The 14,514-nt window shown below is 36.2% G+C and overlaps 1 protein-coding gene across 1 annotated transcript in view; it reads left to right on the top strand.

Annotated features, from left to right (window-relative positions):
- The window catches only part of ADAMTS19 (ADAM metallopeptidase with thrombospondin type 1 motif 19), a 149,916-nt gene that overhangs the window by 40,668 nt on the left and 94,734 nt on the right, over positions 1–14,514 (top strand). Inside the window, exons 5-7 of the mRNA XM_069776630.1 lie at positions 53–136; positions 1,148–1,305; positions 10,871–10,914. Coding sequence (XP_069632731.1) covers positions 53–136; positions 1,148–1,305; positions 10,871–10,914 — 286 coding nt within the window. The remainder of the gene's footprint in view (positions 1–52; positions 137–1,147; positions 1,306–10,870; positions 10,915–14,514) is intronic.

The raw sequence follows: 14,514 nt of genomic DNA, 5'->3' as shown, positions 1-14,514 counted from the left end.
TGTGTTGTGGGTAATACAAGCATGTATTTTTATTTACTGTTTTTTATCTTAGGTTTTTAACCTTTTCCAGCACAAGAGCCTTGGACTACAAGTAAATCTCCGGGTGACTAAGCTTGTCCTCCTTCATGAGACTCCAGTAAGTATATATATTATCTTTGTCTTAGCCTGTAGAGGGTAATGCTGTTTAGCTTGTTGTTCCACGAAGGCTTGCAATATTCACTGACTTTAATGGCTGACAAATTTTCTCAGTTAGCTTTGGTGCATTATTTAGTTATTTACACTGTTGGGCAGCCCCAGTAAAGATTAATCTTCTAATTTCTGTGCTGCACATACTGAGATTTTTCTGTGCTTGCAGCTGGAAGTCAATCAAACAAAGTTTTGTTGTGAAAATCAGCTAATTCTTAAAATCTGCTTGTTCTCTGCTTTTTGTGCATTCGTATAGCTCAATACAAAAATCATCTCCCTTAAACCCAGTGGACAGTAAAAGGAGAACTGATATCTTTATCAGCCAATCCTTAGACAAACAAAAGGTGCCCTGATATAGCACTATTCTTTCTTTGCACCTTTCAGGCATCATCTCAAATCCTGTTCTTTCTTTCTAAAGAAAGACAAGTCAGCTGATAACCTAATTGAGACTTTCTATTAACCTATGGTTTGTATATCATATTTCAGGACAATGTCAACTTGATTTCTTGTTTTTACTACAAATTATTATGGAAATCCTTTCACACTTCAGTTAGTTCGTAAGAAAAAGGGATTCCCATATCCACATTTCTAATTTGATAATATATTTTTCCAGTGAATAAGAAAGTATTTCTCTCTTTAGTGTCCTCTCAGATGGTGGAGAAGTCTCATTTCATGTTCAAATTCTGGCTTTTCCCATCATTATCTTTTCTTCACTATGAATAGTGAAAAATCAGCAAATAAATGAGTTCAGGTGAACAGATCCACTGTACACCTCTCAGTGCACTGTTGTCACCTGTATCTTTAACATGAGAAAAAGATGGTCTCTGCTCCTGAAGTTCAAGTCATTCTGCTGTGAATATATTATGCCATAAAAAGGAGAATATTTTTGCTAACTCAGTCAAAAAATATTCTTAATTCTTAAATCATAATTTTAATAAAATGAATTGTTTTTTATTTCCAGGCAGATATGTATATTGGACATCACGGGGAAAAAATGCTGGAAAGCTTTTGTAAATGGCAACATGAAGAATTTGGCAAGAAGAATGATATACACTTAGAAATGTCAACAAGCTGGGGAGAAGACATGTCTTCAGTTGATGCAGCCATACTGATCACAAGGTAAAATACTAAAAGATGAGCACTAAAAACCAGGCAGTGGCCTAATATGAACATAGATCAAAGGAACTGATAGATGACCAACAGTTAGGATTTAGTTTTGCAATGAGGAAGAGTGCAACTTGAGGCTTCTTTATAGAACTCAAAGGTGGTGGTAAAGTGGTAGTAAAGATGGTTCAGAAAGCAGTAATTCCCAGATGGTAAACATCTCAAATGACAAACAGTTCATTCTCTTGTTTCTTCTTTGGCTATATAGCTAAGGCCATAGGTTGGATGCCTCTCTCCATGTGCCTTCATTTAAAAGAGGCAGCACGCACAGACCTGTAGATACTTTCATTCAAAACACAAAAGCATATTTAGACATTCAGAGCAGGATCAACATGGCATTAGGCACATTATTGAGTTATGCTTCCTTCTAACGTATCCAGAACTAGCACATTTCATTGTGTGCTGAAAGTACATCATGTACACCGTATCTGCTCTGTGGCCACAGGGGTGTGATCCCAGATCTGCAGTTCCTCATAACTCTTAAGTATCAGGTATTTCACACATTCAGAAGGAAATATGCCTTCAGCTCACCGCTTTCGTCCCAAGCAGATGCTGTCATGGTTTAGGTTGTAAGTGGTGCATAGGAGGGATACATCTTGATGTTCAGACAGCGTACAGCCATTATCTAAAGAAAAGGACAGAATGATGGTTCAACTGGTCCAGGGTTAGGCTTAGTGCCATTTTTTATGTGGACCTTGGACTCGATGACCTTCAGATTTCCCTTCCAAAGAAAATTCCTGTGATTGGATATATTGGAATACCATTGTGCTGTCCCATGCTAGTTGGTGGCATGGTATCCTAAAACCATATGTAATCTTTAAACTTACACATAGCCTTATACCATTTATTCAGGGCAATCTCACTGGGAGCTATATGCATTTTTTAAAAATTAGTTTGCATTCTGATTACTCCAATAAATATAATGTATTTCAGTTTTCTGAAGCAGAAAAATGCTTCCCTAAATTTCCCTGGTTTTGGAGAGCCAGTCACGTAGTGGAAGGAGGGAAGGAAGAAGTCCAGATTGCCTCTAGTGACAGCTTTGTTGCTACTTTTGCTGTTTAATCCCTTACTTTTTCTTAGAAAAGCCCACATCCATCTCCTCTTACCTGGTGCCACCCTCCTCTATTTGTTGTGTTTATCTGTTTTATGAATTGTTGGGGCTTTGAAGGGGCAGATTAGTTTTTCTTACACATTTATACATTAGCTAAGCTGTAGTCCTTCACACAGGCTCCTCTGAGCTACTGTGGAAGACAAGAAATAACATTCTTTGTAACAAATTGCCATTAGCTCATCAGAAAACAGAATTGGGATGACAGACCGGAAAGAAATTTTTCACATTAAGACCCAAACCTGATTTTAATAGCAGTGAGTGTGTTGGTGGGGGAAGAGTCTAGATGTAGAAGGAAAGATGTAAGTAGTAGGAAGGAGTGAACTTGGGCCAAGGCATAAGGGATGGCTGAGTATCATGCATGGCATTGGGTTGGTAAGTATAGCTAAAGGGGAGTAGACCTTCTTAAATCTAGTTGTACGTTGTGACTGTCCAAGGATAATAGAGCAATTGCATACTGCTTGGTTGCTAGAAACAAGGGGTGATTGGGTGACCTCTTGCCTGTCCCCTGGCTCTCTTATTTGCGACAGTGGAGGCAGTCAGCAGTATCTGCAGCAGCAGCAGCAGCTTGAGGGAGCACAAACCTTCAAGCCTGCATCTGCCAGGAGAGTGAGTCTAGGTCTGCATTCTTTAGCTTGTGAGGTGTGTCTCACAAATAGTAAGATACTTTGAAATAAAGCATGTAACACCTCTTTCCTTTCATTTTTTCATTTTCACCTTAACCAGCCTTTATGGGAAGAGGCAGAAGAGTTCTGAGCTGATGCAAGTGAGGCGTTAGTTAAGCAGTCAAGAGGCAGTGGTCTGGAGATGTCTTTAGCAGCTAGTGCATTTGGCCACAGAGCTTTTTGAATTTCATGCAGCATTTCTAAATGGTAAAAAAGCTTTTGGAAAGTCTAATCGTATATTAAGACATGCTTTTCTGATGTGCTTTGTAATAGTGACATTCTGATTTGCGTTGCCTACAATTTTTTTACCTGTCAGCTTTAATATGTTTTTTGGAGTAAATCTCTGATCAGTGTTAAGGAAATTGAAGTAGAGAGCAGGGAAGTGATTGGTTGGATGGCAGATAGTAAGTCAGTGCTGGAGCCAGAAATTAAAGATCTGTTCTTCTGACATTTTTATTTTTTCAGTGGTATTATTCTCTGGACTATACTGCCTCCCATCTCAGAGCTGCTTTAGCTGCTAATAAATCATACCAGTGCGGTTTGCTGACTGTGGGAATGTTTTGCTAATCCAGGCTCCCTCTGCACATCATCAGGTTTATGATATAGCTAACCCCATGTGTGGCTCCACTTGTGTGTTTTGTTAACTCAGAGTCTCATTCTGTTTTGCAAACACAGAATAAGCTCCTTTGTCACAACTTCCAAACAGCTTCGGACAGCAGACCTGCTCTACTGAGAGAAATAATTTTGTTTAGACAGATGAACACCAACTGCTTGGTATTTTTCAAGTAAAAATGTAAAGTCTTGGTTATCTAACACATTCTGTGGCAGACCTCCTAAAACTTACCCACACCTCCTTTTTTGTCTCACATGATAATAGAACAGCAAGAGTGCTTTGAAAAAGCTTTCCTGTGCTTTCACATGCCAGTTGTGTCTAGTAACCAAAAGAGTTAGAAATGAAGTACTGAGTATTCTGCAGAGCTAATTTTTAAAGCCTAACTACAGAGTTACGTGTATGTAATAGAGACTTATTCAACAAAGAGCCGTCATAGCCTTTCCATGAAAAAGGTACTTTTCAAGACTTATTTTTGCATTTGTTGTATAAAGCAGAAAGCAAAACCAGCTTCTCCCCACAACTTTCTCTGCTGCCCAAATAGGCTGTAATGATACATATGAATCTGCTACCAATTTGTTAATTTCACTTTACTATGTCCTATTTCAGCCTGTGAGTTTTTGTTTAGTTTGCCTTTAAATTGGCTTATTCTGATGAAGTAATGTCCTGTTTAAAATATGGTGCCATATAGTAAAGGGAGGACAGAAGGAAAAAGTTTGAATAGTGTATTTAGAAAAGATCCCCAGGGAGGTTAAGTATAAAGCGAATGTGAGAATTAAGACAGAAATTATTTTAAGGACTCTCTTGATAAAACTGTCTATCTGATTCACAGTTATAAATTAGCACTAGTACTTTAGTGTCAGGAAGTACTTTTCTCTGAGGAAAAAATATACCATGGCACATCAACATCCTCCTTGCCTTTTACATTAGAGTGCTAGTGCACAGATTTAAGCCTTGATTTTGGTGGCCACTGAGGTGATGTTACCTGTTGCTATCTGCACAGGTTGTCTGACCTGAATGAGGTAACTGAAAGTAAGGCAGGAAAAAGCCCACAGTTGCTCTATGACAGTTCTTAAATTCTTATATTGCCCCTATTGCAAACAAGGTAGTGAAAGCTTCGAAGTGTATTTCAAAAAAAAGGTACAGGAATGAGGCAGAATCTACCTTCACTTAAAAGTTATGCATCATGCTGCTTTCCCAGTGCATAGGTCAATCTCTGTCACAGTGGTTTTTAGAAAAACATGTAAATATGAAAAGAATAAAAAAAAAAAAAAGTCAAGTTCTGTATTCTCCTTCTCAGAATTGCCATTTTCACATGTTCTTGTGGTCTCCAGTTCTCCTAATATTCGTCAGATAGACAGTGATATTCCATGTTCACAGTGTACATCAGCTGTTTATTCGTATTGTTTTGCAGTGTCTGAAATCTCTTTGCTGTGGGTGATATATAATTGAAACAGTGCTGCAAAGCATTTTCACTGTAAGAAAGTGCCTCATTCTATAAAAGTAGACAGTAGGATTAAACAGCACTTAAATTTGCTAAATATTGTTTCATTTCCAATCGTTCCTACCCTCCAGAACTCTCCTGAAAGCTTGGACAAGAATTTCTTAAGCATTGCTATTACATTCCAACGTGCACAAGAAGTACAGTTCTTTTTCTGACTTTGCTTTTTAATACCTTTCTGATGATAATGGTTTGAACCAAAAATACCTGCTCAGAAGGTCAGAGGTGGAAGACTGTGAATGACTCCTGCACAGAAACTAACATTACAGGGTTACCGAAAAAGGTTGCAGTGTTTGGCAGTCCAAAATTGTTGAAATGTAAGGGGAAGGAGATTTGGTTATTAAGCTGCTACTGTCCTTAAACTTCTAGTGGAATTCAGCTCTGGAAAAATAAGTTCTTGCAAGTGCATGGTGAGAGATTAAATTATTCTTAATTTTGTCTTCATAGTGGTATTTTTTCATCACTGTAATTTCAACACTGCCAACTTTGATATTTTTTCAAAGTTTTACAGTGTTTACTGTTTCTCTTTTGACATCAATAGCAGACATCAAGGGAGTTCATGAGAATCTCACGTGTCCTTACTATTAAATATTTACTAATAGGATTGTAGATGAAGAAGGAAGCATGGAAACATGAGAAGAGCATACTTCAGAATCAAAAGTGTCTTTTTTTAAAAAAACACAATCTCCTGTATTTATCATGTTAATTTTAAGACATGTATTTTTTATCTTGTGTATTTTAAAAATCCCCCTAATTTTAAGTCATCACATGCTGTTTGTTTTGGTTTTGGTTTTTTCTTCTCTAAGTTCAAGTTGTTTGAGTCTGTGAAGTGGTAATGCTTGTAATAATACCTGTGAGAAAAATCTGCATGAATTTACCTGTTTCTGTCAGCTTGTTCTCTTGAGCTTTAGTACTCAGGCTACATATGTTCCATTCACTCTGACAGACCTGTTACATAGCATTACATGGACATAAACTGAATTTTAAATCTCTGATTATCTAGTGCAAGTCTCTAATATTAAATTCGGTCAGTCATTTTTACATTTTAATTTTCTGGTGCATAAGAAGGCTAGACAGTCTTGAGACAAAGTTTTAAAAGAAAGGAAGATTAACTGTGCTCTGTAGTAGACTATTGCCACAGTTATTTACTTTCAGAATGGACAGTTGTCTTATTTCTAATTTTTGTTACTTCAGCTTTCAACCATGGATCTCTTTGTACCGTTTGCTGCTAAAGAGCTGTTAGAAGGCTCCTCCCTGTGTAAATACTTGTAGGCTGTGCTGAAGTCACAAGTCATCTTTCTCTTAGATTAACTTAGAGAGGATTTTAAGCCTGTTTCTCAGACATGGAATCATTCTTTTAGCTCTTTCCAGACCTTTTCCTATTTTCCAAATTATTTTTTGAAGCATAAGCGCCAAAATTGGACACAGTAGTGTGTGAACGGTTGTACTGGTGCCATGTCTGATATTTTCCTGCATCTTTGTCCAAGGATATTGTTCAGTCCTACTGCTTGTTTTCAAATGCTCATTTCTTTTTGTTGTTGTCATGCTGTTGGCGTATCTGATCAAGTTTGGGGGTCCAGTTTTGGCTACATTAAAATAAAAGTTACTCAGATGAGTCATCTTTAAAAATTGATTTGTCTTCATTCCTACTTGTATTCTACCACAAGTAATTTAGTTTTCAAACTTTACCAATAGCTGAGTCTAGATTCTGTTGGACTCTACTCAAAAACACCTTCCTTGGCTTCCTAACATTTTTATATCTGTTTTAAGATGTCAGCTACACATTCAATTCAGTTAGTAGATCAATTACCACATTTCTGACCTGTAATTTTTTAGTTCGGCTGAAACATGGACTTTAGAAGAAGGCCTATTTATATTATCCTTTTTAATCTCAGTTCAACTTTAAAGAGCCTAAGTGATCTGTTAATTAAAATATTTAAATATACTATTTCCTGATTTGCTAAAATACACTGTTGAGTGCATACCAGTGCATTTGAGGTTTACTCTCAAAGTACTAAACATTTTCTGAAATAGCATTTATAATAGTAACATTGTCCATTTGTTTAAATTGCCAGCTGAATAGTAAATGTGTAATTTGTCTTGTGGTTCATTAACTCCAAAATTGATTTTAATTTAATTTTTTTTTAAAGTGCATTTATTAGTTAGTATGTATGTGCTTAGTTTATATGTGGGAAAAATTTCAGAATGTACTATTACATGAAGAGACAAGAACATCTGCAGTGTTGTCATTATTCAGTTAGCACGATGCAAACGAAGGCATTTGCAGTGTGATGATAATGTTATTTGCCATGGGGGCCACTAATTGCAACTATTCTTTATAAAAACCTTATGATTTGAGAAAACTTGTTGCATGGGTCATAAGCCTCAAATATATCTGAAAAAGTGGTAAGTCCTAGACTCAAAGACAGCAGCAGGAGTTAGACTGCAGTTTCAAGCCTATACTACTTTTATCAAAATTATGAACATTAGAGAAGTTAAGAAGCTGAAAGTAGGGTGAAAGCCAGAATGAAGATTTGGTAGACTGGTAAAATCCATTATCTGTCCTCTTCTGTTTCTTCTTCTCTCCAATCTAGGATATGGAAGGAAATGATAAACCGTCTTGGACAATAGGTCTTTTGACTGGTATGCCTAAAACAAGTGTTAAATTTACCTAAAATGACAAATTGGTGCAAACTATTCATAAAACAACATAACAAAACCCTGGATTCTTCTGTAGTCTTCCTCTGCTGTTCTTCATGTTTTCTGTTGTACATCCCATCCACACATCAGGATTTATTTTAACAAAGAGAATGTAGTGAGATACTTTATATTTAGAAATTGGATAGTTGGTCTTTGCTGTGAAGGTCTTTCTTAATGCTACGTGTAGTCGATTAAAAATGCACTAACTAAATACAATTTTCTGAAACAATAGATTAGTGGTTACCCATTCTTGCTTAGAATTCTCTTCTAGAGTTAGCCAACTCGTTCAAGCTTGGAAATCAGTCCTAAATCTCGTGAAAGCTCCTCTTTTCTCTCAGTTGAATAAGGACCTGTTCTCCCCTCCATGTGCATGCAAAGTAACCATTTAGAGTAACGGAAGTTGTGTTCTGGATAGTGGTTAGAAGGGGTCTTTAGTGTGCTTTAACCAGTTTCTTGCTTTCAGTGTTACTCAGTTACTAACTTGAGCCACAAAAGCTTCTATATGCATTAATGGTAACGCCAATATCTTTGCCCTATTTTGCATAGAGAAGGGAGGAGAAGAACAAAGGCAAATAATCTCAGTGGCTTTCCTGAGGGCTTTGTAGTGTGTTTTATTGCTCTATTTTATACCTCCTCTTACTTGGAAGAGTCCATATCCTCTCTTTTGTTTTGTGTAGTTTCAGTATGCCAATTCCATATATATATATATATATATATATATATATATAAAAATGTAGAGGGGTGTATATAAATATATGTGTGTATGTTGTATACATGCACAGGAACGTAGTTGTAATATGGTGGAATATTTAAGTTACCGGGTGGGAATTAGAGAACGATTTCTGTAAGAGTCATTGGTAGGTCTAGCTAGAGCTGTAAATCTTTACTAAGGAGCCTAGTCTCAAATGTATGTAATGCATTCATATTCTTGGAAATTAAAGGAGGTATTACATTCTTACAATGTAAATCAGGAACTAAGAATGGTTTATTGTACTTCTCTCTTGCCAAATCATAGCAGTACTGTTTCCCCCAAGTCCCATAATGAAAGTCTGGATGCATAGCTTAACCATAGTCAGAGTCAGCCAAGAAAGAAAAACAAAACAAAAACAGCTCAGTAAGCGTATGAGAACAAAGCTATTACATAAGCAGAAACCTCTTGGATATTGGCAGTTTTAAAATGTCAGATGGTATTCTTTTACATTTGAAGGTATGCTCTCTTTTTTTTTTACTTGTTGGCAGTTGTATGAGTGTGTGTGGAAGACAATCTATGTCCTTAGATTGTCTTTACACATGTTCTGTTGCTTCACCACAAGTCCCATATTTCTAATCGTTTTGTCATGTTGCTTAACAAGACAATAAGTCCCTTGTGTCACATAGCACAAAACAAAGAATTGTCTTACAACCCAGTGCATTAATGCAATTTGTTGCAGGTTTGAAAAAATAAAAGAACTTCCTTCTGTATCTGATTATAGTTTCTTGTTCACCACCTTTGGCTCAATTTCCAGGCCTCTTCTAAGTGGATTCCCAGAGTTTCTTTATCAGTTTATTCGCAAGACTTGTTTCTAGCACTGTTGTTTTGCTTTTCTACCCTGTAGTTGTCTGGCAATGGTGACTGGAGAATCAAAAGCTATGTAAACCCAAGTCTCTGGCTGTGTGGCCTTTAGCAAGTGTCAGAAATTTGCTGGCCTCTTGAGATTGCTTTTGGGTCTAAATCATTCTGTGGGAATAGTCTGTGGGAAACAAACAAACAAACAAAAAGCTCTTGGAGCAGTTACATTTGTAAAAATGATAAGTATCACTAGTCTGTTCTCTCATCTCAAGCACCAAATAATTCCTGCATTTTGTTCCTGGAAAATGAGTGTTTCTATATGTGTGTATCTTTATCAATCTATGTGTATATCTTTGTAGCTTCATAGGCAGAATATAAAAATGAAATCTCTGTGGCCCATGTGGTCCCTCTCTAAAAATAGGGAGACCATTACTCTGTGGCACAGCTAAAGAACAGAAACTTGAGTACATGTTGAAATGAAGTTCAGGTAACTAGGTTGTATTTTTCTTAGATGCTATATGTAGAGGTTTTTTGTTGTTTGTTCCTTGTTGGTTCCCTCCCCACCTTCCTCAGTTCATGCATACCTCAGCAGCCCCATTTTTACTTAAAGTAAAAAATTAGCATGAGTTATAATACTCCAGTAAAAAACAGCTTTTCCTTTGCTCTTTTGGTAACTTTGTTATATTTCTCTGAGAACAGGTAAAATACATGTGAAATTAAAATGAATCCCAAGCAGATGTTGGTTAACACAAAGATGAAATATTTATCCACTTCATGCAATTGAACAGTCTTATTTATAGAGCTATGGCTGGACTAAAATCTATGTAGGAGATAGGATAGTCTTCTCCCAGTGAGTTAATTTGTAAGTCTTCCACTACTAGAATGGGATGCCCTAGCAGAAATGCTTCTCCAGAATGTATTCCTATTAGTCATTTTAATCATTGACTTATTAGCACAAAAACTTTCTGACTCTATCTCTGATTAAATGCTGGATTACAATGCTGCATTTGGAACTGATATTAAGCACTGAAGATATTTTTATTTCAAATGAAAGAAAGACTAACTTTAGACTTGTTGCATTTCAAGATACTTACATGGGGGGAAAAAAACCCAGAAATTAGGTACAATGTAATTTAAATATGTTGGTTTTTTTAAATTTTGAAATATGTTTTGTCACCCAACTACTCCTAAATCTGTTCTGAGAATAAACTCAAGTTTAAGTGTTCTGGGTAATCCTGGCCTTTGCTTCCCCATGCTCTTTGTTGAGATACTGCTGTTCTGTATTTATTCATTGAGCCATACAAAATATTTGTAAATAGGTCACACGGTCGTTACCAGTCTGACAGCTTGGCTTGCTTAACATTGTTCTTTTCCCCCCCAATTCTAGGAAGGATTTCTGTGTACATAAAGACGAACCATGTGATACTGTTGGTAAGTAAATAAACGTAAGAGACTGTGTGTGTAAACCACTTCATAAAATAAGTGTTACATAAATAGAGATGTGAAGCTAAAAGATGGCAACAGCATCAGTGATGGATAGCTGTAACTAGCTAAAATGCAAACTACATCTCAAATGCCAATAATACTTTGTTAGATTTCTGTATGCTTCTAGCAAAATAATATGTTTAAGTACAATATTTCCATCTCATTCATAAAGCAAACTTTTAAAACTTTTTTCTCTTTAATCTCACTGACAGTTTAATGCAAAATTGTTTCAATATTCTTAATTCAGAACATGAAGCTAAAAAAATGTGTTTATGACTCTTTTTTTATGCAGTGGATTTATCTTTGGTAAGAATATGTCTATGATGTTTATAAGAAGTTTCCATAAGAATATAATATAATATAGTAGAGTGATACAGTGTTTATGAACTATGTAACTTCAGAACAATACAGGATGTGAACTATTGTTCACAGGCATCTTCTGATGTCTTCAGTTAAACTGAGTGCTAGCTGCACCGAGTTTTTCTATCAGCAGTCATTAATTTAGTTCACACCCTTTTGGGAAAGTGTAAAGATCTGGTAGAAGAGGTAGCAAAAGGTAGACATTGTTCTATTCAGTTGTAATTCTGGGTTAAAACATGCCATGACACTAAATGAAGGATGTCATGGCATGTTTTTACCCTAGAATTTCATTTGGCTAATAGATGTCTTTAAGAGTTCTATATGTAATAAATAGAGGTATTCAGAACCCAAATTGTTTCAGTAAGATTACCATGACAGTAATGGACTATTAGCTATTGTCATGCTTGTGCTCCCTCTTAGGTAGAGAAGTAGATTTTTTTTTTTTTCCTGTTTAATTTCAGTGGCAAAGGTTTGAGAAGAATTATTATGTGAACTGTATTACCTCACTCCTTGCTAGTCTTCTTTCTTTTACTGCTGTATGATCCCAAGTCTATGTGAGCATGTCTGTGGGATGGATATCAATAAAGAATCATTCTAAATGAAGAATGGAGTAGCTCTTACAGCAGTTAGTGGTTAAGAATTCATAGTGTTCTTCCACTAATCAGTGTCTTGGTCTTGGGTCAATTTTCTGTGAGTGTTTGGTGCTCAGAGGCGTTTATTTTTGTCTTGTAAGTGGAAAAATGTTTCCTTCTAGCTGAAAGAGGAAGCAATGTGACAAGAAGCCTTCAGCATCTTATGTTGATCTAAGCTGAAGGTCAAACCTGGAGTACTTCCAGTATACCTAAATCAGGATAGGCTGCTGTCTGGATTTCACAGATGAAGTGAATGTATTCAAGGATTTTCCTTGAAAAATGTTTCCTCTTTTGTTCAACCTTGGAGGTAATAGAATGACTATTTATCTCTGAATTTGTCCATGGAATTGTAAATGAGATAAGATTGAACTGATTCAAGTATCAGTCCTTCACATTTCTATGGTGAAGAAGCTTGGATGAAACTTGAAAGTGAGGCAGTACATTCATCGTAAGTGCACAGGAAGTGAAGAGTTTGCAGTCTTAATATAGTGATAAGCAAAATGAAGTAGAGACCTTGGCTGTCTAATCTGGCATTTTGTGGAATGGCTGTTGTGGACTTTCTCACTACGCATATTGTTGTTTAGAGTTTTCTTCAGGAATTGAAACATAGTTCATATGTGTAGTTCTTTCCATATAGCTACAGCTGTGCAGCAAAAGCTAAGGTCATTCTTTTCTTGTTGTTCCATCAGTTATATGAATTTAAACATTAGTTTTCCGGATTAATATAGTGCTGTTCCATAAATTCGGTGTATCATTTCTTCCATGCACATTTACAGTACTGTGGGTCCATGCTCAATCTAAAGAAGATAATGTCTTTCTGAAGCTCTTGTCCACCATCATCCATGAGCTGATCTAAGGAAGAGTGTTCAAAAACTAGGGAGAACTTTGTGCATTTCTCTTGAAGGGAATTTTTAAATTGTCTTACTGGCATGGATGTATTACGTCAATATTTTTAGGATTGCAGATTTATATGCAAAATTGTTGAAAGTACATGTAGGTAGATGGTGGTTTCATTTTGGCGTCTTTTCTTTTACTTTTGATTTCCCTAGGAAAACCCAAATGGTGATTTTTAGTCTTAGATTAGATCATGAGTAAAAGTTCATTGAAAGGTAAGGATGAGGTGTTTGATCTTACTATAGATCTTCATGCAACTTGTTTATAAGCAAAAGGAGACAACACATTCCAGGGACCTTTAACATGCTGTAAATTACAGAATTTGCCAAAGAAAGTAGATGAGAAATGCTAATGTAGTACCAACTGTACAATTCCCAGCTGTCCAGAGCTTGCCTCTCCTTCCCCCAATAAAACCCCAAAGGAATACACCACAATACAGACTTTTGTCTACCATAAAGGCAATTCTCTGTGAAATGTTAGCATAACTGTACATGTACGTGAGGCAGTCAAGGTGATCTTTGTAGCACATTACACAATCCAGAAATGAAAGTCATGAGAAAAGAACATTTACAGGATGGACCTCATTATTGGAAAGGGTTGTCATGTTGGATCATAGTTCTTCCCAGTGATGGATACTAAACAGACAAATACTGGATTTATTGTTTATTCATTAAATGCCAAGACTCACAGTTTTCAGACTGGACGTGAGTACCCACTTAAGCCAGATGGAGTAAGTACTGGTGCCAGTATTCTGTTATGCAGACAAAGTGTTCATGTACTTAGGTGGCAAACAATAAATTTCTCTGTGCTTCTGGTCTTGTTCTACTCAAAGTACAGAGCTTATGCACTCTTCAATTAGTACTTTTTCATTGTCTCTTAAAATAACAGACTGATTTATATGAAGATTTAATGGTTTAAAGGTAACATTAACCAAGAACTCTGTTAACCCGAGAAAAATGTTTACTCAAAATCAAAAACATGTGTCAAAACTCCCTAGAAAGATATAATTTCATTCTTTATTTTGAAACAAAATACATGGTGCCAATCTTCTAAATGTTCCTTCACAAAAGCATTTAAGGTGGACAAATGCAAGAATTTTTTTTCCATGATGATAGAAAACATATTTTGGAATGTTTGTCAGATGTTTACATTCTTAATCAGGAAAAAAAGTTCTGGCTATCTTGGTCATCAAGCACAAAATGTATTAACACTTCATATTTGAGAGTTTTGAAAAGTAGGCAGAAATAGAAGAATTAGTTCTGGAATTCTATTCAATTTCCCAAAGTGTGTTGAAGTTTAAAAAGTAGAATGTCTTTATTTTATGCTTTTCAGAGTTACATTAAGTATTACAGTATTGCTAGAAGTGTTCAGAAAGCTCTACTGTAGCCTGGGGAGTTGTGGGGCTACTTTCTTACTTCATAATGTAAATCCAGAGTAACTCAAATGAGTGCCTTCCTTGACTAATCTCATGTTTCTGTAAAATAGTAAGCTAGACTCTCATATGGTGTCAGTCAGCCCAGCTCAATTGATTTCATCTAAGCTGTTCTGATTTCAGCATTGCCAATTGTCACAGCCCCTGTCAAATTCTTTCTGGTCTGGGTGGAGAACCACAAGGCAATTGTTTTAGGCTCAAAATCGACCAGACCCAAGTGTTCTTGAG

Source organism: Haliaeetus albicilla, chromosome Z, assembly GCF_947461875.1.
Source record: "Haliaeetus albicilla chromosome Z, bHalAlb1.1, whole genome shotgun sequence".
NCBI classification, from domain to species: Eukaryota; Metazoa; Chordata; class Aves; order Accipitriformes; family Accipitridae; genus Haliaeetus; species Haliaeetus albicilla.
Note: the sequence above shows the minus strand (reverse complement) of the source record. Positions and strands in the feature narration are given on the sequence as shown.